The 24,118-nt window shown below is 40.6% G+C and overlaps 1 protein-coding gene across 1 annotated transcript; it reads right to left on the bottom strand.

Annotated features, from left to right (window-relative positions):
- Positions 1–482: 482 nt before the first annotated feature.
- Positions 483–17,969, bottom strand: Cse1 (chromosome segregation 1). The gene is made up of 19 exons (XM_034970349.2): positions 17,775–17,969; positions 17,371–17,516; positions 16,842–17,034; positions 16,409–16,554; positions 15,537–15,737; positions 15,125–15,295; positions 14,546–14,675; positions 12,966–13,129; positions 12,473–12,662; positions 11,791–11,891; positions 9,875–10,061; positions 8,608–8,764; positions 7,950–8,041; positions 7,048–7,268; positions 6,416–6,513; positions 6,051–6,218; positions 4,756–4,918; positions 4,062–4,206; positions 483–2,773 (listed from the first exon to the last, which is right to left on the bottom strand). Exons 1-19 carry the CDS (start codon positions 17,857–17,859, stop codon positions 2,619–2,621), a joined length of 2,913 nt encoding a protein of 970 aa, XP_034826240.1. The 5' UTR covers positions 17,860–17,969; the 3' UTR covers positions 483–2,618.
- Between the last annotated feature and the right edge of the window lie 6,149 nt (positions 17,970–24,118).

Here is a 24,118-nt window from a genome sequence, read left to right as displayed (position 1 = left end):
GTTATTATTTGTAGTATAACGTTGCTAAGTGACTTATCGACAGATTACAGATTGATTGTTAATTTCGGTCGTTTGATACAGTATGTAAGTATTTACTTCAGATTGGCTTATTTATTATCTTTTTATTATCGTTGGGAAATGCATTTACGCATCCCTTCCGTGAACGGGCAGGGTATGTGGGACGACTCGCCACCCGAGAGGCGACCGGAATGCCCACTACAACCTAACGGCGCTCGCAGCGCAGGCGGACCTTTACGTCAGGTCACTGCACGTCCGAGGCGCACCAGTGCATCTCCCGACCCTGGGTCTTAACGGGCGACAGCTGACAGGTCACCCGGAGGACACTGTACCTATCTGAGTTTAAAAGTAAAAACCCGACTTAACCGTTGTGAAAAACAACTCGATACTGCAAAGCGTAAGCAAAAAATACCAACTTTTTTCGAAGACTTGATTTTGTTAAACAAAAATTAAAACAAGTAACATAATTGTTGAATCATTTATTCACAACACAATCAATTATTATCTCTATAATTAGGTATACAGATAGACAAAAAATCAAAATTCAAAATCATAGTTTAACAGAAGAAAAATGGCCATGTAAAAAGTAGCATATTACATACTTAGAAACAGAATGGCGACAAAAAAGAAAAAAGTTCTAGAGACGAAATCAGTAAAACATATTTATTTCCCACCAACTATCGCGTTTTTTTTACAATTTCCCACAATCTGTCGCGAATTTTTACAATTGCCACAACCTGTTGGGAATTTTTAACAATTTCTCACTATCTGTCGCGTATTTTTACAATTTTCCACAATCTGTCGCGTATTTTACAATTTTCTACAATCTGTCGCGTATTTTCATTAAAGTCGCCCTTTCATCCAAATGAAGCTTTGCAAATACTAATTAAACTTTATCTTTCTCTTAAACAATACGTACAAATACCATATTTAAACAACACAAAACTATTTCTAGAGGATTGAGACGCTCAGCGTCAGAATAAGGGTTTTATCACAAATTTCCATTGAATTTTTTTTGTGTTTAACCTACGTTCACTTATAATGTAATAATTACTCAGTCCTTTCATCAGATTATATTTACATACAATTACAATACATTAGAAATAATAAACAGTAAATCTAAATAGAATAAGAGCTAATATAACGTATAGCTTGATTCTTATCGTTTTATGATGGGTGGATATAATGATGGGGTTTTGGAGACTGTAGTAACAACATGAAGTGATTTTTTTGTATAGCGGTAGTTTATGGGGCTACAATTCATTTTTAATGAGAATAATTTTAAAAAAAACCGGCCAAGTGCGAGTCAGGCTCGCGCAATGAGGGTTCCGTATTACAGTCGTATGTTTTCGACATTTTGCACGATAATTCAAAAACTATGATGCATATAAATAAAAATCTGTTTAAGAATGTACAGGTGAAGACCTTTCACATGATACCCCACTTGATATAGTCACTCACTTCAAAAGTTGAAAATACTAATTATTAGTTCATGACCACAATTTAATTTTTTTGTGTGATCTAACCCTAAATTCACGGTTTTCAGATTTTTCCCCAATGTCAGCTATAAGATCTACCTACCTGCCAAATTTCATGATTCTAGGTCAACGGGAAGTACCCTGTAGGTTTCTTGACAGACAGACAGACAGACAGACAACAAAGTGATCCTATAAGGGTTCCGTTTTTCCTTTTGAGGTACGGAACCCTAAAAAATACATGACTTTTATTTATTCTTTACATGAACGGTGAATAATGACGTCATAATCCGTAAACGACAATTTTTTTAATTTTTTTGTTGTTTACGCCATGTGACGTCATTACTCGCTTTCCGTACAGCATGACGTTAATAATTATTCATTTTAAAAATGAATAAAAAATCATGATTTTTTAAATTAATCTCTTTAATAATGAATTCTAGACCCATAAACTACCCACTATACAAAAAATCACATCATTTTATTACTACAGTACAAGAACCTATTTAACCTAAAATATAAAAGTGTTATACAAATCATAAATGTTATAAATGATATAAATAGAAAAGATTAACTAAAAATAAAAGTTACACAACTCTATATTATTAGCTCTTATTATGGTGTATATGTATGAAAAATTAATATTGTTATTCTAAATAGTGAACAATGAATGTTACAAGAGTGAATTTTTCAAAAAAAAAAAACAATACATTTATTTCCTCCTGGCCAGCATTTTTACAGTAATAATTTTACAATTACTTATTACATGAAATTTTTTACTCAACAAACTACATATACCCTAACGGCGGTTACAGACTCATCCGATCCGCGTCCGTGAAAATACGTTCGGAAGTTGTCATAAACTATTTGTATGGTAGCTTATGACTTTATGATATATGACAGATAATTTTTTAAGGATTCGGATCGGATGAGTGCGTAATCGCTCTTAGCGCCTGCACTCATCCGTGATTTGACGGATCCGTGAAAAAAATACGAATCGCACTTCGAAGAATCACGGATACGAAGTGAATACGGACAAACGCCCTAACTTGTCGAAATACATTGCGACAGCAAAAAGTCACCCAAAGTCCAAATCGAGATTTTTTTGCATCCCCCGTCCCCCCTTTAGCACAGTTGCACACTGTAGGCGGCCAAGTACCCGTGTAACGCGTTGCGATGCGGCTCGCTGAGGGCGGCGACCCGCGGCGGTAACAAGCCGGGGTAGGACCGAGACATTGTGGCCAGACTCTCGGCTAGGTAGCGCTTCGGATCGTCTATACCTGTGGACAACAAAAGCATCATAATATTTTTTTTTTAATTATTTAAATTTCTAGCTTAAATGTTGGGCGGTAAAAGGGACGGATGAAAGGCGAATGTTGAGATGGATGTGTGGTGGGACTAGGATGGATAAGATAAGAAATGAATATAATATAAGGGGTAGTTTGAAAGTAGCGCCAGTGGTAGAAAAGATGAGGGGTAATAGGCTGGCATGGTATGGACATATAATGCGGAGGGAAGAAAGCCATGTCACTAGAAGAATGTTAAGTATGCATGTGGAAGGAAAAAAGAGGAGAGGACGACCAAAGAAAAGGTGGATGGATTGCGTGAAAGAGGATATGCGTGAAAAAGAAGTGGATAATACGTTGACGAATAACAGGAATGAGTGGAAGAAGAAGACATGTTGTGCCGACCCCACGTAGCGTGGGATAAGGTAAGGAAGAAGAGAAGAGATTTAAATTTCTAGCTTATGTCCTGGACAACAAATTTGTTATCTTTCTATATTAATATATAAAAATGAATCGCTAAATGTGTTGCTGATCGCAAATCTCGGGAACAGCTGAACAGATTTCGCTGATTCTTTTTTTATAATATTCCTTGAAGTACGAGGATGGTTCTTACGGAGAGAGAAATTTAAAGTATGTAAAAAAAATTAAAGAATCGACGGGTCAGCTAGTTATATTTTTTTTAATTTTATTAATTTCTAGCTTATGTCCGCGACTTCGTCCGCGTGGACTATACAAATTTCAAACCCCTATTTTAGACTCTTAGGGGTTGAGTTTTTAAAAATCCTTTCTTAGCGGATGTCTACGTCATCTGCATGCTAAATTTCAGTCCGATCCATCCAGTAGTTTGAGCTGTGTGTTGATAGATCAGACAGTCAGTCAGTCAGCTTTTTCTTTTATATACATAGAAGAAGACTAGCTGACGCCCTGACTTAGATTTTTTATCCCGTATCCCGGGACCAAAAGGACCTTATGTTGTTCACTGGGATGCATGATATCTTAGTACCAAATGCCAAACGAGTGGGCCGTGAAAAGCTAGCAGACAGACACATTCTACTGTACCGATTTTGATTTTTTTGACATAGTCATCATCCCAATTCTACTAAGCTACCCGTGCGAAGCCGGGGCGGGTCGCTAGTATTTTATATATTGAATAGTTTAGTTATTATTTGACACCTCTACCATGGAGGTATCAAGCCGGGGTAAGACCGAGACTAGCCTCTCGGCCAAGTAGCGGCTAGGGTCGCCTATACCTGTGGACAACAGTGCTGGTGCCTATACTTACTGGCCAGGGGGTCGTCAGTGTCAGCCTTGGCGCACGCGAGCTGCGCGTACTGCGGCTGGTAGCCCGGCGTGTCGTCCACTTCGATGAAGTGGTCCTCCGGCAACGTGCTCTCGTCGGGGGGCAGCTCGAACAGCGCTATGAGGGCCTGGAAAATTTACAAATAGGCATTTTGGCTTGTCATTGATCACTTTCTTTAATCTATGCCTCACACTAATCACTTTCTGAAATCCATGCATAACACAGATCACTTTCTGTAATCCATACATCACACAGATCACTTTTTGTAATCCATGCATCACACAGATCACTTTTTGTAATCCATGCATCACACAGATCACTTTTTGTAATCCATGCATCACACAGATCACTTTCTGTAGTCCATGCACCATACAATCACTTTCTGTAATCCATACATCACACAGATCACTTTTTGTAATCCATGCATCACACAGATCACTTTCTGTAATCCATGCACCATACAATCACTTTCTGTAATCCATACATCACACAGATCACTTTTTGTAATCCATGCATCACACAGATCACTTTCTGTAATCCATGCACCATACAATCACTTTCTGTAATCCACGCATCACACAGATCACTTTCTGTAATCCATACATCACACAGATCACTTTTTGTAATCCATGCATCACACGGATCACTTTCTGTAATCCATGCAAGCACTACACACCTGCAACACTGGCGTCCACAGCCGCGCCAGGCCGAACTCGCGGAAGTGTGCGCTGTGACAGAGCAGCTTGACGCAGCCGACGGCCGCGGCCTTGCGCTCCAGCGCACCTGTCACTTTCTGTATGTCCGGGACCAATACGCGCTCGACGTACATCGCGAACATGCTAAAAGAACAATTATAATTATTATAAACTAGCTGACCCGGCAAACTTCGTACCGCCTAACAGTCGACTCATAATTTTTTTTTTTAATTTTTCTCTCCGTAAGAACCATCCTCGTACTCCAAGGAATATTATGAAAAAAGAATAAGCGAAATCGGTTCAGGTGTTCTCGAGATTTGCGATCAGCAACACATTCAGCGATTCATCAGTACCCTTATATAAATGCGAAAGTGTATTTGTTTGTTGGTTTGTTGGTTTGTCCTCCAATCACGTCGCAACGGTGCAACGGATTGACGTGATTTTTTGCATGGGTATAGATAAAGACCTGGAGAGTGACATAGGCTACTTTTTATCCCGGAAAATCAAAGAGTTTCCACGGGATTTTTAAAAGTCGCTGGCATCAGCTAGGTTTTATATATAGAGAAGATATCTGATCACATGATTAGTTACAGTATGACCGACTAGTTACGAACCCGTCAGGGGTCCTTTTTCAAAGAGCCTCTGCTGGTATGGTATTTGGTATGTACACTGATTGACCTAATGTCAATCAGAGTATCAATATCAAAATGCGTGGAGAAGAGAATCCGAGGAATACAGTACCCGTAGTACAAGATTTTACGTCTCACCAAACGAAACCAAATTCGAGAGTCGAAATACTTCCGCGTTACAGTAAAATGGACCTAAACAGCCTTGAATTGAAGTCAAATATTCAATGCCACTGATTTTAATTTCGCAATGTTTCTCTTTGTTGTTTGTGGAGTTGTTTCGCTTGGAGCGCTGGCTGTAGAAGTGTAGACAAACTTGAGCTTTAAAACAAGGCATTTAAGGATCCAGTTTACTGTAACGCGGAAGTATTTCGACTCTCGAATTTGGTTTTGTTTGGTGAGACGTAAAATCTTGTACTACGGGTACAGGTCCACGCACATTTGATACGATTATTTTAATACTAATGAAAAGAAGCTTTATTACAAGGCAATAAGGTCTTACTTGCTCTGCATGGAGTCGACAAAGTCAATCAAAGTGTCGGCACCAAAATGCGCGGAAAAAAGTCTATGAATACAGGTCCACGCACGTTTTATAGGATTATTTTAATACCAATGAAAGAAAGCTTTATTACAAGGCAATAAGGTCTTACTTGCTCTGCACGGAGTCGACAAGGTCGATCAGGGTGTCGGCACCAAAATGCGCGGCGAAGAAGCCGAGGAATGCGATCAGCCCACGCACGTATTTTGTAGTTTTCGATGAGGAGAGGCGTTGGAATAACAGTGATATTATCTGTTTCGTGTACGGCTGCATTACTGATCTGTAAATAACGACAAATATAAGTTATGGTGCGTGATGATGATGATGATGATGATGATGACAGTTGTGCAAAGTAGCAAAAATGGCAAGTGGCAAAAAGATAGATGAAAAGTTTCAACTCATTTTACTGCTGATTTTTTATTCACCAAAAAATTTTTGAGAGAGTGAGAGAAGCAAGTTTGAGACGCGGTCACTTACTCGCCGAATTTATACAATATGGTCTGGATAAGGTAGAAGCCCTCGTGGTCGTTTGTCTTGGAGGCTATCAGCTTCTGGAAGACGCCCAGCATCGCATTCTGGAAACCAGAAACGTATTAAGTTCAATTAGAACAAATATTAATTACCAGTTGATGCCCATGTCTTAATCCGCGAGTGGTATGGACAGTATTACTACTATTACTAAGCTTGAAAACTTCTTTAGCACGGTCGAACTCGGCACAGCGCCATCTAGTATGTAATGTGGGTACGGCCATGTAGTATGTGAGCTCGAGTTACTACTCGAGCTTAGGGCGTAAGTAGTAGTAACTTGAGGGCTAAGGTACTGATAATAGGGATAGTATTTGGATAACGAATGGGGATACTAACCGTGTCAATAGAGCTTGAAAACTGCGTTAGCGCGGTCGAACTCGGCACAGCGACATCTAGTGTGCTAATTTTAGGATCACGATCTTTATATTTTGACTTGAATGCATAAATTCAGTCAGTGGTATGTATAAATAAGGATAAAGTTAGTTTTGGCAAGAGTAGCATAAATTCAGCCAATAAACATAACATTTTTGGCGTTAAATGTATATCATGTTTATAGATCATAGAGATTGTCTATGACTTACCAACTTCCCATCGGCGAGTACTCGATCGGCGCGTGTGGCCACGAAAGCGCAGAGCAGCCTCACGAGCGGTCTAACATTAGCGGCCCGCTCCCACAGCGGCGGGGCCACGAGACACGGCAGCAGAGCGGCATAGGCCTCCGCCCCCGCGTCGCCCGTGCCGCCGCCGCTGCCGCGCAACTCCAGTAGGAGGGACAGCATTTGGAATACGTATGGCATGAATTCTGTACATAAGAGAAGTCTCTACATAGTATAAAATAAAGTCGCTTCCCGCTGTCTGTATGTATGAACGCGTAGATCTTTTAAAGTACGCAACGGATTTTAATGCGGTTTTCACCAATAGATAGAGTGATTCAAGAGGGTGGTTTATAGGTAGATATAGTTTAATATTGGTTTGTGTTAATTTGATGAAATATGGCGATATTTGAACAAAATGTCGGAGTATCTACATTGCACCCATGCGAAGCCGGGGTGGGTCGCTAGTATGAAATATAAGAGAAACTAACAAATTGGTTTCTCACCATAACTTATGATAAGACTGAAAAGCTACTTCTTTTGATATTAAATTTAAATTCTTACATTACACACCACACCCACACATAGCATCTACACATTTTACCTTATACTAGCTTGTAGTGGCGATTTCGTCCGCGTGGACTACACAAATTTCGAACCCCTATTTTACCCCCTTAGGGGTTGAATTTTCAAAAATTCTTAGCGGATGCCTACGTCATAATAGCTATCTGCATGCCAAATTTCAGCCCAATCCGTCCAGCAGTTTGAGCTGTGCGTTTATAGATCAGTCAGTCAGTCTGTCGGTCGGTTGATCGGTCGTTACCTGATATTGAACGTGATATTGGGCATATGCTGGTTTATGATATGTGTAGTGATACAAACACACATACCTTGCACGTCATTCTGCAATATTTCCTGAAATATGGGGAACAGAGCGTCCTCGAACGCCGTTATGGCGCTTGGGTTTGCTTTCACGACCAATCTGAAACAATGAAACAAACATTGGTACTGATTCTGAGCACAACCTAATTTTAGAGTACTCGCATCCCCTTCTTACTAATGTAATATGAAAAAGACAGACACCGTTTGACAGTTTTAAATTTAATTTTTAGATGGTAAAACCCGTGATTTTAGCGCACAGTCGCGAGCCTACTGTTTAAATTTGTAGCGTGCACTAAAATTTAGAGTCTTTGAATGTAAAGTTCATGTTCTGTTCCTTTTTAGCATTGTTGAAAAAGCAGATACTCTAAATTTTAGAGAAAGACAACGGAATCGGTGCCATTACCAAAGTTATTAATAGGGACTGTAGTAATAAAGTATGTGGTAGAAAATATTTTTTGTAAAAATATTGAAAAATATTTGTCAACAATGAATTCTAGCCCCATAACCTACCGCTATACAAAAAATCACGACGTTTTATTACTATAGTCCAAGACCTTATTTCCGTACTCTCATAATTCAATAGATCGGCAATTCGACACAGCCGGAGAGAGATCAGACCGACAGCTTTACGTGCTCTTCGCGGCATGGGATATTGTATCGACTTACTGCACGGCCAGTGAGAGGCTCTCGAACAGGTAGTGGTTGAAGTGCGGCTTGCAGGGGTTCTTGGCCACCACGGCCAGCATGCCTGCCAACTTTGGCAGGGCTTCGCCCAAATACGGCAGCGCCGACTCGCGCAGTATCGCCAGAGTACGAAGCACCGCTGGAATAATATTAAATACGTGGTGTAACCAGAACGCTGGCAAAAACGAAGACAGGTGATAGGTACTGATGGGTACTGGTATGATACCACAAAAAAAAGCGAAAAAAATCCTATATTTTGTAAAAGTTCACGATATATTGCAAATAAAACATCTGACTGACGCTAGAGGTCAACGAACCTTGTGTAGGTAGGCCACTCGAAGTAAACGCTAAGTTTTTGCTAGCGTTCTGGTTATGAATTCGGAACTCTACCAAATAGCGCTTTCAGCACACAGCACAGCCGTATCGGATTCCGAATCGGAATAGTTCCGGATCGGATCCGAGCCGTTCCGAATGATGCTTACAGCGCTCTATTCGGATTTTTTTGTCTTCATAGTAATAAAAGGCGCGAATTAACTGTTCGTTTTAAATTATTTATCAAATAAGTTACCTACTAGATAAAATGAGTTTAGGTGACGAAAGTATAGATTACACACTTCCTAATCTTATTTTTATTTTATTTATTTTTATTATTCATGTACCAAAAATTGTAGTTACAAAGTAATAATAAATTAAGTTACATTGGAAATGCTTATCTCTAAACAGAGATTTCTTCCAGCTTCCCATTCAAGGTTGTGAGTAAGGCGTATCGGTAGGCGGCCGATTTTTTTATTATTAATTTACTTGTTTCATTTTTTAGAAAAGCACTATACATGTCTCGACCGGGAGTGCCTTTCTGGCCTCGTGTTATAGACGTCCTCGCCAAGGCTCGGCCGTCTAACTCACACTCGACCAGAATTCGCTTATTTCCCGGTCTCTTTGGGTTGGTCGGTTCTATGGGTAGGGCAAGTGCCTTAACCATTGTCAGTTGAGTTCAAAAACCTACATAATCTTAATCTAAATATATAAAAAGATTGACTGACTGATCTATCAACGCACAGCTCAAACTACTGGACAGATCGGGTTGAAATTTGGCATGCAGATAGCTATTATGACGTAGGCATCCGCTAAGAAAGGATTTTTGAAAATTCAAGCCCTAAGGGGGGTGAAATAGGGGTTTGGAATTTGTGTAGTCCATGCGGACGAAGTCGCGAGCATAAGCTAGTTATAAGTATGTATGTTGGTGGCTCACCCTTCATGACATACTCGTTGTGCTCAGTGGGATTGTCCTGTGCCCCCAGCGACGCGAACAGAGCGCCCAACAGGGCAGGCGCGTGGGGCTCGAGTGCCGCGCGCGGCACCATGCCGCCCCCGATCAGCTTCTCTACCGCGCACGCGCCGTACGTGCACACCACACCACGACCAGTAATGTGCTGGATCTGAGCAAAACAAGCTATTTAATAACTACATATTATAACGGTACAAGTACGCAAAGTAGAAAATTAAAATCAAGGTACAAATTTTAAAACCCGAGCCATTTAAATACATAGTTTAATTTCAGTGAAATTTTAAAAATGGGTATGTAAAGAAAGCTCAGAGTCCCACAGCTGGATGGAGAGAGCTAAGCTTGGAGTTTCTCTACATGATCAAATCAAAAATGAGGAGATCGGTAAAAGAACCAGAGTAACCAACATATCTATCATAGCTTTCTATTGGTGAAAAAAATTCTAAATCGGCACAGTTGCTCCAGAGATTACCCCCTACAAACAAACTTACGAACATTCTTCTTCTTCTTGACCTGCCTTCTCCTATCGGAGGTTGGCAATCATTAGGGCTATTTCCACCTTGGACACTGCTGCTCGGAAAAGAGATCGGGTACTCTTCCCGTACCATTGGCATAAATTCTTTAGCCACGATGTTCTTCTACGGCCTGGTGATCTCTTGCCGGCTATTTTCACTTGAATAATGAGCTGAAGGAGGTCGTATTTGCTATTTCTCATAATGTGGCAGAAGTACTTACGAACATTACCTCTTTATAATAATGGTGTAGATGGATAAGATAAAATAAACAAATAATGAAGGTCTCACCAGCAGCGGTAGGGCCGTGATGAGCAGCTCCTTGAGCAGCAGCGAGCGGAAGGTCATGATGTACTTGATGGCATCCGCCTTCAGTACCGGCAGCTCCGCCACTGCTACACAGTGTAATAAGAATGAAGGTCTCACCAGCAGCGGTAGGGCCGTGATGAGCAGCTCCTTGGGCAGCAGCGAGCGGAAGGTCATGATGTACTTGATGGCATCCGCCTTCAGTACCGGCAGCTCCGCCACTGCTACACGGTGTAATAAGAATGAAGGTCTCACCAGCAGCGGTAGGGCCGTGATGAGCAGCTCCTTGGGCAGCAGCGAGCGGAAGGTCATGATATACTTGATGGCATCCGCCTTCAGTACCGGCAGCTCCGCCACTGCTACACGGTGTAATAAGAATGAAGGTCTCACCAGCAGCGGTAGGGCCGTGATGAGCAGCTCCTTGGGCAGCAGCGAGCGGAAGGTCATGATATACTTGATGGCATCCGCCTTCAGTACCGGCAGCTCCGCCACTGCTACACGGTGTAATAAGAATGAAGGTCTCACCAGCAGCGGTAGGGCCGTGATGAGCAGCTCCTTGGGCAGCAGCGAGCGGAAGGTCATGATGTACTTGATGGCATCCGCCTTCAGTACCGGCAGCTCCGCCACTGCTACACGGTGTAATAAGAATGAAGGTCTCACCAGCAGCGGTAGGGCCGTGATGAGCAGCTCCTTGGGCAGCAGCGAGCGGAAGGTCATGATGTACTTGATGGCATCCGCCTTCAGTACCGGCAGCTCCGCCACTGCTACACGGTGTAATAAGAATGAAGGTCTCACCAGCAGCGGTAGGGCCGTGATGAGCAGCTCCTTGGGCAGCAGCGAGCGGAAGGTCATGATATACTTGATGGCATCCGCCTTCAGTACCGGCAGCTCCGCCACTGCTACACGGTGTAATAAGAATGAAGGTCTCACCAGCAGCGGTAGGGCCGTGATGAGCAGCTCCTTGGGCAGCAGCGAGCGGAAGGTCATGATATACTTGATGGCATCCGCCTTCAGTACCGGCAGCTCCGCCACTGCTACACGGTGTAATAAGAATGAAGGTCTCACCAGCAGCGGTAGGGCCGTGATGAGCAGCTCCTTGGGCAGCAGCGAGCGGAAGGTCATGATGTACTTGATGGCATCCGCCTTCAGCACCGGCAGCTCCGCCACTGCAACACGTAATATGGTCTTGGACGGTCGTGATAAAATGATGAGATTTTTAGGGTTCCGTACCTCAAAAGGAAAAACGGAACCCTTATAGGATCACTTTGTTGTCTGTCTGTCTGTCTGTCAAGAAACCTAATAGTGTACTTTCCGTTGACCTAGAATCATGAAATTTGGCAGGTCGGTAGGTCTAGCAGACATAAGGGGGAAAATATGAAAACCGTGAATTTGTGGTTACATCACACAAAAAAATATTAAACTGTGGTCATGAACTAATAATTAGTATTTTCAAAGTAAGATAACTATACTATATCAAGCGAGGTATTTTTAAAAATCCCGTGGGAAACCCGTGGGATTTTTGGGTTAAAATGTATTCTATGTCCGTCTCCGGCACTCCGGGACGTCACTTGCAAAGAGTCTCACATTCAGCCTCTGCAGATCTGGCAACACGTGGTTGGCGGCGAAGGAAGCTAGGTCCACCAGCGGCGAGGCCTTGGTGTCCCCGGCTGCCTGCGTGGCACTCCGGGACGCCAAGGACGTCACCAGGAACAGCACGGTGTAAATGCCAGAATTAACAATGTCTCACCATTCGGCCTCTGCAGCTCTGGCAACACGTGGTTGGCGGCGAAGGAGGTCAAATCCACCAACGGGGACGCCATGGTGACGCCGGCCGCCTGCGTGGCGCCCCGGGACGCCAGGGACGTCACCAGGAACAGCGCGGTGTCCTTGCCCACCCAGGCGCTGCCTCCACTCTCTGCGTACTTGTTTAGCATCACCTGGATAAACACAACAATACGTTTAAAAAAATGTCACGCGACGTCGCGTGTCTACGTCAGACCCATCCGAAGTCAGGTTTAAACTCCACCTGTTGCAGTATTGTTTAATCACTATACACACTTGGCATAAGCTAATGTTTAAACTTGTCTATTTAAAAAAAAAACATACCTCGACTAAAGATCCCTGTCCAATAAAGATGTCCATCATTTGTTCTCATAGTGTAGCGCAATTCGCACAGCAAGGCACAGGCCGCGCGACGTCGCGTGTCTCAATCAGACCCTCCTATGTCACGACAAACCTACCTCAACATACTGGCCGAAAATGCTCATCATTTTGTCTTCATAGTGCAGCGCAAGTGTGCGCACGAGGTCGCAGGCCGCGCGACGTCGCGTGTCAACGTCAGAGCCCTCAATGTCACGCCGGACGTATTCCTCAGGGTTGTCCTCGAAAAGTTCCATGTCTGATTCTGAAATTTATTATTAACTAATTTTATTAGTTTTTGTCTTGCGAATCAAAAAAAAATGTCATTTTTAGGGTTCCGTACCTCAAAAGGAAAAACGGAACCTGTTGTAATAATTATGTTAAATAAGTGGGTATGTTACAAAACTATTAATAAAGTGTCAGTTCCCATCAAGTGCTCGTTTGATTCACAACACGGTGGCAGCCTTATAGGATCACTTTGTGGTCTGTCTGTCTGTCTGTCGGTCTGTCAAGAAACCTACAGGGTACTTCCCGTTAACCTAGAATCATGAAATTTGGCAGGTAGGTAGATCTTATAGCTGACATTTGGGGAAAAATCTGAAAACCGTGAATTTAGGGTTAGATCACACAAAAAAAATTAAATTGTGGTCATGAACTAATAATTAGTATTTTCAATTTTCGAACTAAGATAACTATATCAAGTGGGGTGTCATATGAAAGGTCTTCACTTGTGCATTCTAAAACAGATTTTTATTTATTTTTATGTATCATAGTTTTTGAATTATTCTGCAAAATGTCGAAAAAATACGACTGTAGTATGGAACCCTCATTGCGCGAGCCTGACTCGCATTTGGCCGGTTTTTTTTAAATTGCAAGATTGGTTTGAGTTTGGTTGCGAGATAGGTCAAACTCTTACTTATTTTTTAATTATTAACATACAAGAGAAAATTACACATAATAAGGTAGCACGCATTGTAAAAATCACAGAGGTTTGACCCTCAATGCGTACGTCTGCGCATGACATCATGCCTACTTATATCATTAAAAAAAGAAACAGATAGTACATATACATACACATATATGTATATACACACATATATGCATACACACATGCACATACACACACATATATTTTTATTTTTTTATAGGTGACATTATTATTTATGTGTTTACATTTTTTTTTTTTTTTTTTTTTTAATACAATAAAACTTAAAGCTAGCCTTATCTAATTACTATATAAATCATGACCGCGTGGAATGGTGCCAAGAATACTGGCTGCATTTCCGCGCTGGACAGCCAGGCTGATCCGCTGCGCAAAAAATGAGCCAGTCCTTCTGTCACCAGTTGAGGCTATTAATCGCGGTGAAATGTCTCGTAAAAAATTTTTAGCACTAAGACTCCATGGCCCCAGGGTCTCCACGGCAAACGGCACAAAAATGTAACTCTCTATAAGAGAGGCATACTTGCGCCGCTTGCCGTTTTCAGCTGTTTCTGCTGCGGCTCCCGGTCTTGATGCTGTCTTCCTGATATGACACGGGGCCAATGTGTCAACGCAAGTTGCGTCCCACATTAGCGCCCTTTGTGTTTACATGCATTATGTCACTTACAATTAGGCTTTACACGTAATCACTCGCCTTCGTGAATTGCAAAAGCTGTAAAACTAAACGATAAAGAGTCAAACCTCGAAATTCCATATTAGGGATGACGACTTTCTCACAAATACTGCTGAGCGTGGCCGGGTCTTCAAACAGGCTCTTGTAATTGTTCTTCTCCGCAACTTTCGACAGGAAGTTCAAAGCGTTTGAGACCAGCTGTGATAGAACAAAACAAAGATTTATTGGTCTCAAACATAAAATCATAGTTATATCAGGGCGGCGTTGTGAGAGGTTGCGAGTGGCTGCACTTTCTCCAGGATGTGTCCAACGGGCGTCGCGCGAGAGAGGCACCGGCGTACGTTCTTTAGAGTTCCCGGAGCCTCTCAATAACGCGCTGAGGAGGGGAGAGGTTTTAGTGGGTAGAAATCCCACATAACCCGATTGGGTATCTTCAGAAGATTTCCCCCTTCGAAAAAAAAGGGTTTTTTTAAATTCCTCTCTCCGTAAGAACCATCCTCGTACTTCAAGGAATATTATAAAAAAAGAATTAGCGAAAACGGGTCAGCAGTTCAGCGGGGCGAACTCCTCCTCGTTTTGAAGGGCGTGCATTGCCGAGTTGCTGCAGCACTCCCGGCGTCTCGTCATCGTGAGACAACAATACTCACCGCGTCGTACTTGGGCTTGGCGCCCGTGGTCAGCAGCACGTGCCACACGGCGGTGACGAAGCCGGGCGCATGCGGGGCGAACTCCTCCTCGTATTTAAGGGCGTATAGTGCGGCACACTCGCACACTTCCGTGCGGAGTTGCACCATCACATCTGGTTTTTCGTCGTCATCCTGGGGGAAATTAAGAGTGTCATTACAATAGACATTAGAGTACTTAATACTACGAGTACTCAGGGAACCATACCCGAAGGATACCAACAGGACGGCCAAAGCCTTCCACCGGACTAGACCAGAGGAAGTTTAGAAATCATATAATTCTAAATTTCTCCTGCCGGGAATCGAACCTGGGACCTCCTGGTCCACAGCAACAAGGCGGTCTTTATATTTATATACTTTTGTCGCATTAACTTACATCAGTCTCCAAGCAGGGAACCTTGACTTGCAACAAGTTGAGGAGGTTGGGCATCCATATGGGCATGTTGTCCTCGAAGAACTCCGGCAGATCCTGGCTGTTGAGCGAGTAGAACACCTTGCAGATCAGCACCAGCGACCCGTATATGACTTTCAGTGCTTGAGGGTTGTTCGCATGTGTATTTGTCAGCTCTATTGTTGCCTGAAAAATTAAATATTTACTACATTCACTATTTCAAGTCAATCTAAATCTAATTGGAGTCTTAGTGCTAAAATTTTTTTACGAGACTTTTCACCGCGATTAATAGCCTCCATCAGATGGATGACAGAAGGGCTGGCTCATTTTTTGTGCAACGGATCAGCCTGGCTGTCCAGCGCGGAAATGCAGCCAGTATTCTTGGCACCATTCATGGCATCGACATTTTGCACGATAAATCAAAAACTGTTATGCCTTAAAATAAATAAAAATCTGTTTTACAAAATACAAGTAAAGCCCTTTCATATGATACCCCACTTGGTATAGTTATCTTACTTCGAAAATTGAAAATACTAATTATTAGTTCATGACCACAATTTAATTTTTTTTGTGTGATGTAACCACAAATTCACGGTTTTCAGATTTTTCCCCGAATGTCAGCTATAAGATTACCTACCTGCCAAATTTCATGATTCTAGGTCAATGGGAAGTACCCTGTTGGATTCTTGACAGACAGACAGACAGACAACAAAGTGATCCTATAAGGGTTCTGTATTTCATTTTGAGGTACGGAACCCTAAAAAAACCCTGGATGGGTTCGAAACTAGTCGGGCTTACGTCAACTTACCACGTGAGTACAGGTGGGAACTTGTATATCTAGTCGATTATTATCTTACCACGAAAAGATCAGTGAGGGGTTTGGCGATGTTTTCCAGCACGTGCTTAATCTCCTCCCACAGCTTCTGCGACTTGAACTCGTAGCGGTACCGCCTGAACAGGGAGTGCGCTGTGCGGAGCACGCCGTTGATCACGTGGAAATCGCCTGCAAATGATAACAACTCGTGAGTTGTCTGGAAGCATTTTGCGGGACTTCTATCAAAAGTTTAAACCAAAATGTGTGGCATTGTAAGTCTTGATGGTTATAATTGTCCGCGCACATAAACCACCTATGGTCATTACTCTGTGGCGACATTGTGGAGAAAAAAGTCGCCGCTCTGTGACATTGGCATTTGTTCAGCTCTCTTTGGTTTTCTCTCTGTTGGAAGATTAATGCCAAAATTAACAGAAACAACTCAATCCCGGCGTGATGCGCCAACAATAATAACTTACCTGTGCCAAACTTCTCCACCATTTCACTGATAAGGCTGGGCCACTTTTCAGGGAAGTCTGACTTTCCGATGATGGACACAGCGTCGCTGAGCTGCCTCTGTACACTCTCTGGTGACTTCAACATGAGCGACACTATCAAAGTCTTGATGGTTGCTCGGTCAGATGCGTGGATACGATCCACATCATCTTCTACCTAGATAAATAATAGAATACAAGTATTTTCTTCAGTATCACGTAGTTTGGAACTCTTCAATTTTCGGCATGAAAAGTAGCCTATGTCACTCTTCAGGTCTTTAACTATAGCCATGTAAAAAAATCAGGTTGATTTGTTGCTCCATTGCAACATGATTGCAGGACAAACCAAGATTACAAGGATTACAAGGTACTCTTTAGGATAAAATTCCGGACTATAGGGGGTCTTAGCCAGTACTCCATAATCCGACAAATGCGATAGTCCGACACTGCCCTGCAAAATGTTTGTCAGATTACTGGGGGTCCACTGTATTATAAAAGGAAATTAACTGCTCACCACTGGCCAGTTTCTCTTGATATAATTCTTGAAGGTCACAGCAGCAGCCACTCGTATGGTGGGATCAGCTGACTCCTTATCAATAAGATGCAAGAGGAGGATTGCATAGTTCTGGTTCACCTCAACCCCCTCAAGGAACTTTTCAGCTATCATGAAAATTATCAAAGAAATTAAATCTAGACTACTAGTCCACAAGAGCCCTAGTGGTTAAGACTCCTAAAATAAATGTTGTAACCTACTGAATCCACAATTTTAGGTTATCTTGTTTATCAATATGATAATTCAATATGAAATGGTTAAACAAAGGACTAAAATTATATGATTAAATTTAAAAATTAGTTTGAAATGGTTTTAGATGTTAGAAAAACTAGTAAATACTACTTAAATGTTTATTTTCTACGCACCCGGCCTTCTCATGTTTGGATCTGGATTCAGTGTCTGCTGTAAATAGTTAGCAAGAGTAGCCAAGTTATCCTCCGTGACCTCCATTTAGATATTTTCAAACCAGTTGTTAATATAGATTTTAATTTTTTAAATAGATTGTTTTTATCAGCCGTTTACCAACCATCACCGACCAGAAACAAAAGTGAAGTATATTATCCTATATTAAATGTACTCTGTGATATTATCTATGAAGTGAACCATGAACAAAATCACAGATCAGATCACTTTAAACATACACAGACAACCTATAGAGCCAAATGAACCAAATCGTGACCAAATCCAAATGACAGAACCACAGAACTGACAAAGTGAGCACAAAACCAAATCAACAAGAAAAACTTTTTTCTTGCTTGTGCTGTTGCCCCTGTTGCCAGTTACCAGTTGCTATTACTATTATGCTATACCTATTTACACTTACACGCTTGGCAAACCTCGACAAGTGTCCACAAACGCAAGCGTGTAAACGGAGTGTTTGGCTGGCTTGGCTTGCGTGAGCTTGTCGCCGATCCGGGCTAGTGTCGGTTTTTAAACACGGAATGAAAGAAGCTTGCGGCAAGCGTTTGCGATGTATACACGTTGCACTCGCAAGCGTGTAAATAGCATCCAAGCGTTTGTAAAGGCTTGGAGCTTGTAGATGCTTGCCAAGCCTCAGCAAGCGTGTAAATGTAGCATTACAGACAGCCTCTGAAAGATCCTTTGTCTACACGTGGTCTGCACTTTGTAAGCTGAGTTGTAAGCTTTGTGTTTGTACCCTCGTTTGTACACACCATACTCGCTTTGTACACACTTTGTTACCCCGGCTCCACACGGGCGGCATCAACGCCATTCGCCAACCGTGTGGATCTGTAAATTAGCATTGGCCCCAACACTCGCGCCAACGTTGGGAGTTGGCCATTCTGTGTCGTTTTTTCAAAGTCACACGTTGGCGCCAAGCCAACGTCAGTCTTGTTGCAATACATATCAAGTACACGTCCACCATCTTCTTTGACGTGTAATTTCTGTTTTTTTTTTCATTGAACAAATAGAAATAACATGCACTTGGTACTGTATTTAGCGCTTAGAGCAATTTTGATTTCTGTATCGGACATCTTCACGTTGGCTCTGACGGGACAAAATTACTAGTATTATATATATTATAGTAATATTATAACATGTGGACGCCTCACGATAATATCTATCTACTAGCTGATCCCCGCGGCTTCGCCCGCGTAGATTTAGGTTTTTAAAGATCCCGTATAGCCTATGTCACTCAGGAATAATGTAGCTTTCTACTGGTGAAAGAATTTTAAAATCGGTTCAGTAGTTCTAAAGATTACCCCCTACAAACAAACTTAACGACATTACCTCTTTATATAATACTAGCTGATCCCCGCGGCTTCGCCCGCGTAGATTTAGGTTTTTAAAGATCCCGTATAGCCTATGTCACTCAGGAATAATGTAGCTTTCTACTGGTGAAAGAATTTTTAAAATCGGTTCAGTAGTTCTAAAGATTACCCCCTACAAACAAACTTAACGACATTACCTCTTTATATAATACAACGGGCCGTGCAGCAGAAATCGTAATATTTTAATTTCGCCATAACTTCAAAACCAAACGTCCAATTTTAATCATTCAAAGACCAAATATTATCTCCATAAACTGTTCTTAGTGATGAAATCATTTATTTTGATAAGGATTAATAGCATGAGTAAAATAAACGCGTTTAAATGTAGTCCAAAAAAAATTCAAGATTTTTAAATAAAAAAATGGTTGCTGTGCCTCACTCGACATAGATGGGTATAGTGTGTCGCGGACTTTTTTGTAGATATTTATAAGATCTACAATTAATAAGAACATTTTATGGTTCTATCTTTTATAGTTTAGGCAGCGTACGCAAAATAAGTAACTTTTCTGGTTGATTTTTTACACCTTGTGTCCGAAAAAACCCAAATATCTTACGGAACCCTATTTTTTTCCAAAATAAAATATAGCCTATGTTACTCGTGGATAATGTAGCTTTCGAATGGTGAAAGAATTTTTAAAATCGGTCCAGTAGTTTTTGAGCCTATTCAGTACAAACAAACAAACAAACAAACAAACAAACAAACAAACAAACAAAGTTTTCCTCTTTATAATATTATTAGTGTAGATAGTGTAGACAACGGGCCGTGCAGCAGAAATCGTAATATTTTAATTTCGCCATAACTTCAAAACCAAACGTCCAATTTTAATCATTCAAAGACCAAATATTATCTCCATAAACTGTTCTTAGTGATGAAATCATTTATTTTGATAAGGATTAATAGCATGAGTAAAATAAACGCGTTTAAATGTAGTCCAAAAAACATTCAAGATTTTTAAATAAAAAAATGGTTGCTGTGCCTCACTCGACATAGATGGGTATAGTGTGTCGCGGACTTTTTTGTAGATATTTATAAGATCTACAATTAATAAGAACATTTTATGGTTCTATCTTTTATAGTTTAGGCAGCGTACGCAAAATAAGTAACTTTTCTGGTTGATTTTTTACACCTTGTGTCCGAAAAACCCAAATATCTTACGGAACCCTATTTTTTTCCAAAATAAAATATAGCCTATGTTACTCGTGGATAATGTAGCTTTCGAATGGTGAAAGAATTTTTAAAATCGGTCCAGTAGTTTTTGAGCCTATTCAGTACAAACAAACAAACAAACAAACAAACAAACAAAGTTTTCCTCTTTATAATATTAGTGTAGATTACTATATCCAGTGGCGTGCAGGTCATAGAGGCATAAATGCACTGCTTACCCGAGTTGTATAGCTCAATGCATATTTTCATATGACCTGCCAGTAAACAGATTCCTACCTAACTAATGCCTACCCTAGCTCAAACCCTGTGCACGCCACTGACTATATCTATACCCTCCTTGGAGTAAAATGTAGTGGTAGGTACCTATTCTGATTTGGATTTCTGTGGCAAGTGCAAAGAGTTTGATAATGTGGATAATATATATGGGCAAGCAAGAGTATATTATAATCAAAGAAATTGTACGTAACTACAATGTACATAATCTTATAATCACTACGTGTGGTCAAGTGGCAACACTGTTCCCACCGTAGATAGAATAATAGGTAGATGTAAGTCCTGTGTAACCGCGTATGAGATAGCGATAGCACGATGTAACGATGAATAACACGACAATTATTACCATTGTTTAGTAGTCAATATTTGTATCAACCGATCAACAATATTTGTATTAAACGTTTTTTATGTGAAAACAAGTAAATAACTCATGAGAAATACAGTTACGCCACGAATTCTCAAAACCAGTTACACGATAAGGGACAAAAAATAGGTAAGCTGAGTCTCTGTTTATCACATTAGTAACCTTATCTGTGCTCTCTTTTTAGTGCGAATGAGAAAGCAAACGTTCCTGCATCTACCTTTATTACTCTATCTATAGTAGATAATCTATGGTGCCCACCGTTTACTGGTCTGTGGCGCCCACGCTCGCCTCCACCGTGGAGCAGATTACTGGTCTGTGCCGTGTCTGTGCCCTAGAGTAAACGATTGATTGCAAAAACGTAGTGATTATATCTGTGATTAGATTATATATATTCAATGTACTCTGTGGATTATATTATTCTCTTTGTTCCGTGAGTAATACACTGGAAACTCTTCTGGAAAAAAAAAAAAAAACTCTTCTGGTCGGACTCGGTGCTTGGTGGTTGCTTGCCTCCTATGCTTGCCTCCACCTCGCCTCGAAAATTGAATATCTTTTTTCTTGGTCGTAGGTGTACCACGTAGTAGTACTCACGTAGTACTTCCATTCCAACTTCTTTGGTCGTACTCGTAGGTGAAAATTCAAAATCCAATCAAAAAGAAAAATTAGCGTGGAAAATGAGTGTCATCACTAATCGTCATTCTTTTCCAGTTGATTGTTGTCCGGATGCTGTGAATTGAAAACATTTTGAACAACATGGCGTCCGGTCCCTATGGAGGTATAATTTTTCACAATTTATTTCTCCGATCGGGAATTCTGAATATAATCCTGTTGATTCCTTACTTTATTTTAAAGTAGTGTACCTATAGTACTTGTCGAATTCCTGTTTTGAAGATGTAGGCATGTTGTAGGCTTCTTGGACCAGGGCACGTTTGAAGCCCCCAGGACTTCAAACGTGCGCTGGTCCAAGAAGCCTGTCTGCTGTCATTTCTTGATTTACGTCTTTTGCTTAGTCCGAAGTTCCCACTTCCCAGACTAATACTTTTTAAGTTCGTTGTGCCCACAACGATTTTTCTTAGATCAAGGAGTATTTGGGACTGGTCCTTTGGTTTCTAATATAACGGAACAAGTAACGACTAGCTCTGAAGGTCTTGTGCCTCTCCACTATTGGAGGTTGGCCTTCTGAAAGTCCTTTGTTTTGTATTATAAACCCAACCATTTTTGGAATTTCGAACCCAAATTAATCAACTAGAGAGTTTATCAAAGTAAAGACTCATATCAAGTATAGGTATTTGATGTGTGAAATATGGCTGAGACATAGATTCTGCATTATGATATTGGGCTTCTGAGTAAACTAAAGAATCCTAGAGCCTCGATAGCTCAACGGTTAAAGGATCGGACTGAAAACCGAAAGGTCGCCGGTTCAAATCCCACCCGTTGCACTATTGTCGTACCTACTCCTAGCACAAGCTTTACTCTTAATTGGAGGAGACCCAGAAAGGGGGGAATATTAGTCAGCAATTAACTTGGCTAATATTCTTTAAAAAAAATTGACTTTACAAATAAATGTAAGTTGCATATTAGTTTCAGTATTCTATATATATACTGAAGCTAGTATGGCATGTTTAAAAAAAAGTATACGTGAAATACAGCCATAAAAATTAACTAGTGAGTCAAATAAATGGCTCAAAACAAGTACAAAAATATATAATATATAATATTATTATATATAATAATAATATATAATAATATTATATATAATAATAATAATAATAATATAATATATTATAATAATATATAATAATATTATAATATTATATATAATATATAATAATATTCTATATTTTTCCTATAATATTGACATGCATAACATATAAAGTCCATCTTTGATCTATTGTTGTTATCTGTGTGAAACACTGCTGAGTCCTGTGTTCTGCGTTGTAAACCTAACCATTTTTGGGCTTCGAACCCAAATTACTAAATAAAGTAGACAAATACTTCTATACCTACATCCTTCAACAATTGTTGTTTGTCTTTGAAATTAACTTTGTACTATTCGCTGAATTCTATGTTCTGCGTTGTAAATCCAACCACTTTTGGGCTTTGAACCCAACCAAATTAATAATAACTAAATAAAATAGTGAGTCAAAGAAATGGCTCATTACAAAAAGTATGCATGCATACCTATTAGTTTCAATATTCCATATTTTTCCTATAATATTGAAGCCAGTATTGACATGCATAACATAAAAAGTCCATCTTTGAACTATTGTTGTTATCTGTGTGAAATACTGCTGAGTCCTGTGTTCTGCGTTGTAAACCTAACCACTTTTGGGCTTCGTACCAAACCAAATTAGGAATTACTAAATGTGACTACTAGTGAGTCAAAGAAATGGCTTATAACAAGTACAAAAAAGTGTATGCCTACCTATTAGTTTCAATATTCTATATTTTTTCTATAATATTGAAGCTAGTATTGACATGCATAACATAAAAAGTCCATATTGGATCTATTGTTATCCGTGTGAAATACTGCTGAGTCTGTGTTCTGCATTGTAAACCTTACCACTCTTTAGACTACATTGGTGCTTTTGCATTTCAATGATTTCACTTTAGGTCCAGCTGTGGAGCGTCGTTCTTTTTTTCTTTTACAAAACCTTGGATAGCTTCTCCAGACGTAACAGCCACCCTTCTGTTTTCTTCTTTTTCAGGGGTGTTTGTAAGGATTTTGGACTTTCCTTTCTCTCTGCCTCTGATGTGAGTCCTTGCGTGGAGGTGCTCTGGGAATAGGCCATACAGCTTCAGGGGATCCTGATCCTTTGAGCGATAAGGCTAATGTGTGTGTTCCAGCGCAGTAAATTGTCCATATTAATTCTTTTGTAACTATCGGCACTGCATTTTTATTTTATGTAGCCCCAAAAATAGTAATCAAGGTGCGTTATATCTGGAGACCTTGGAGGCTATGCCAATGGACCGCCTCTGACAAAGTGAACCAATGTTATTGATTATCACTACACTCATTTAGGTCTTGTTTTATTTTGTGTTATTGTCAAAAAATTTACGGATGGATTTTGAGGAGTCGCAGATATCTTTAACTTTGTCTGGATTAGGAACCTTTAT

This window comes from Maniola hyperantus, chromosome 7 (assembly GCF_902806685.2).
Source record: "Maniola hyperantus chromosome 7, iAphHyp1.2, whole genome shotgun sequence".
Classification (NCBI taxonomy): domain Eukaryota; kingdom Metazoa; phylum Arthropoda; class Insecta; order Lepidoptera; family Nymphalidae; genus Maniola; species Maniola hyperantus.
Note: the sequence above shows the minus strand (reverse complement) of the source record. Positions and strands in the feature narration are given on the sequence as shown.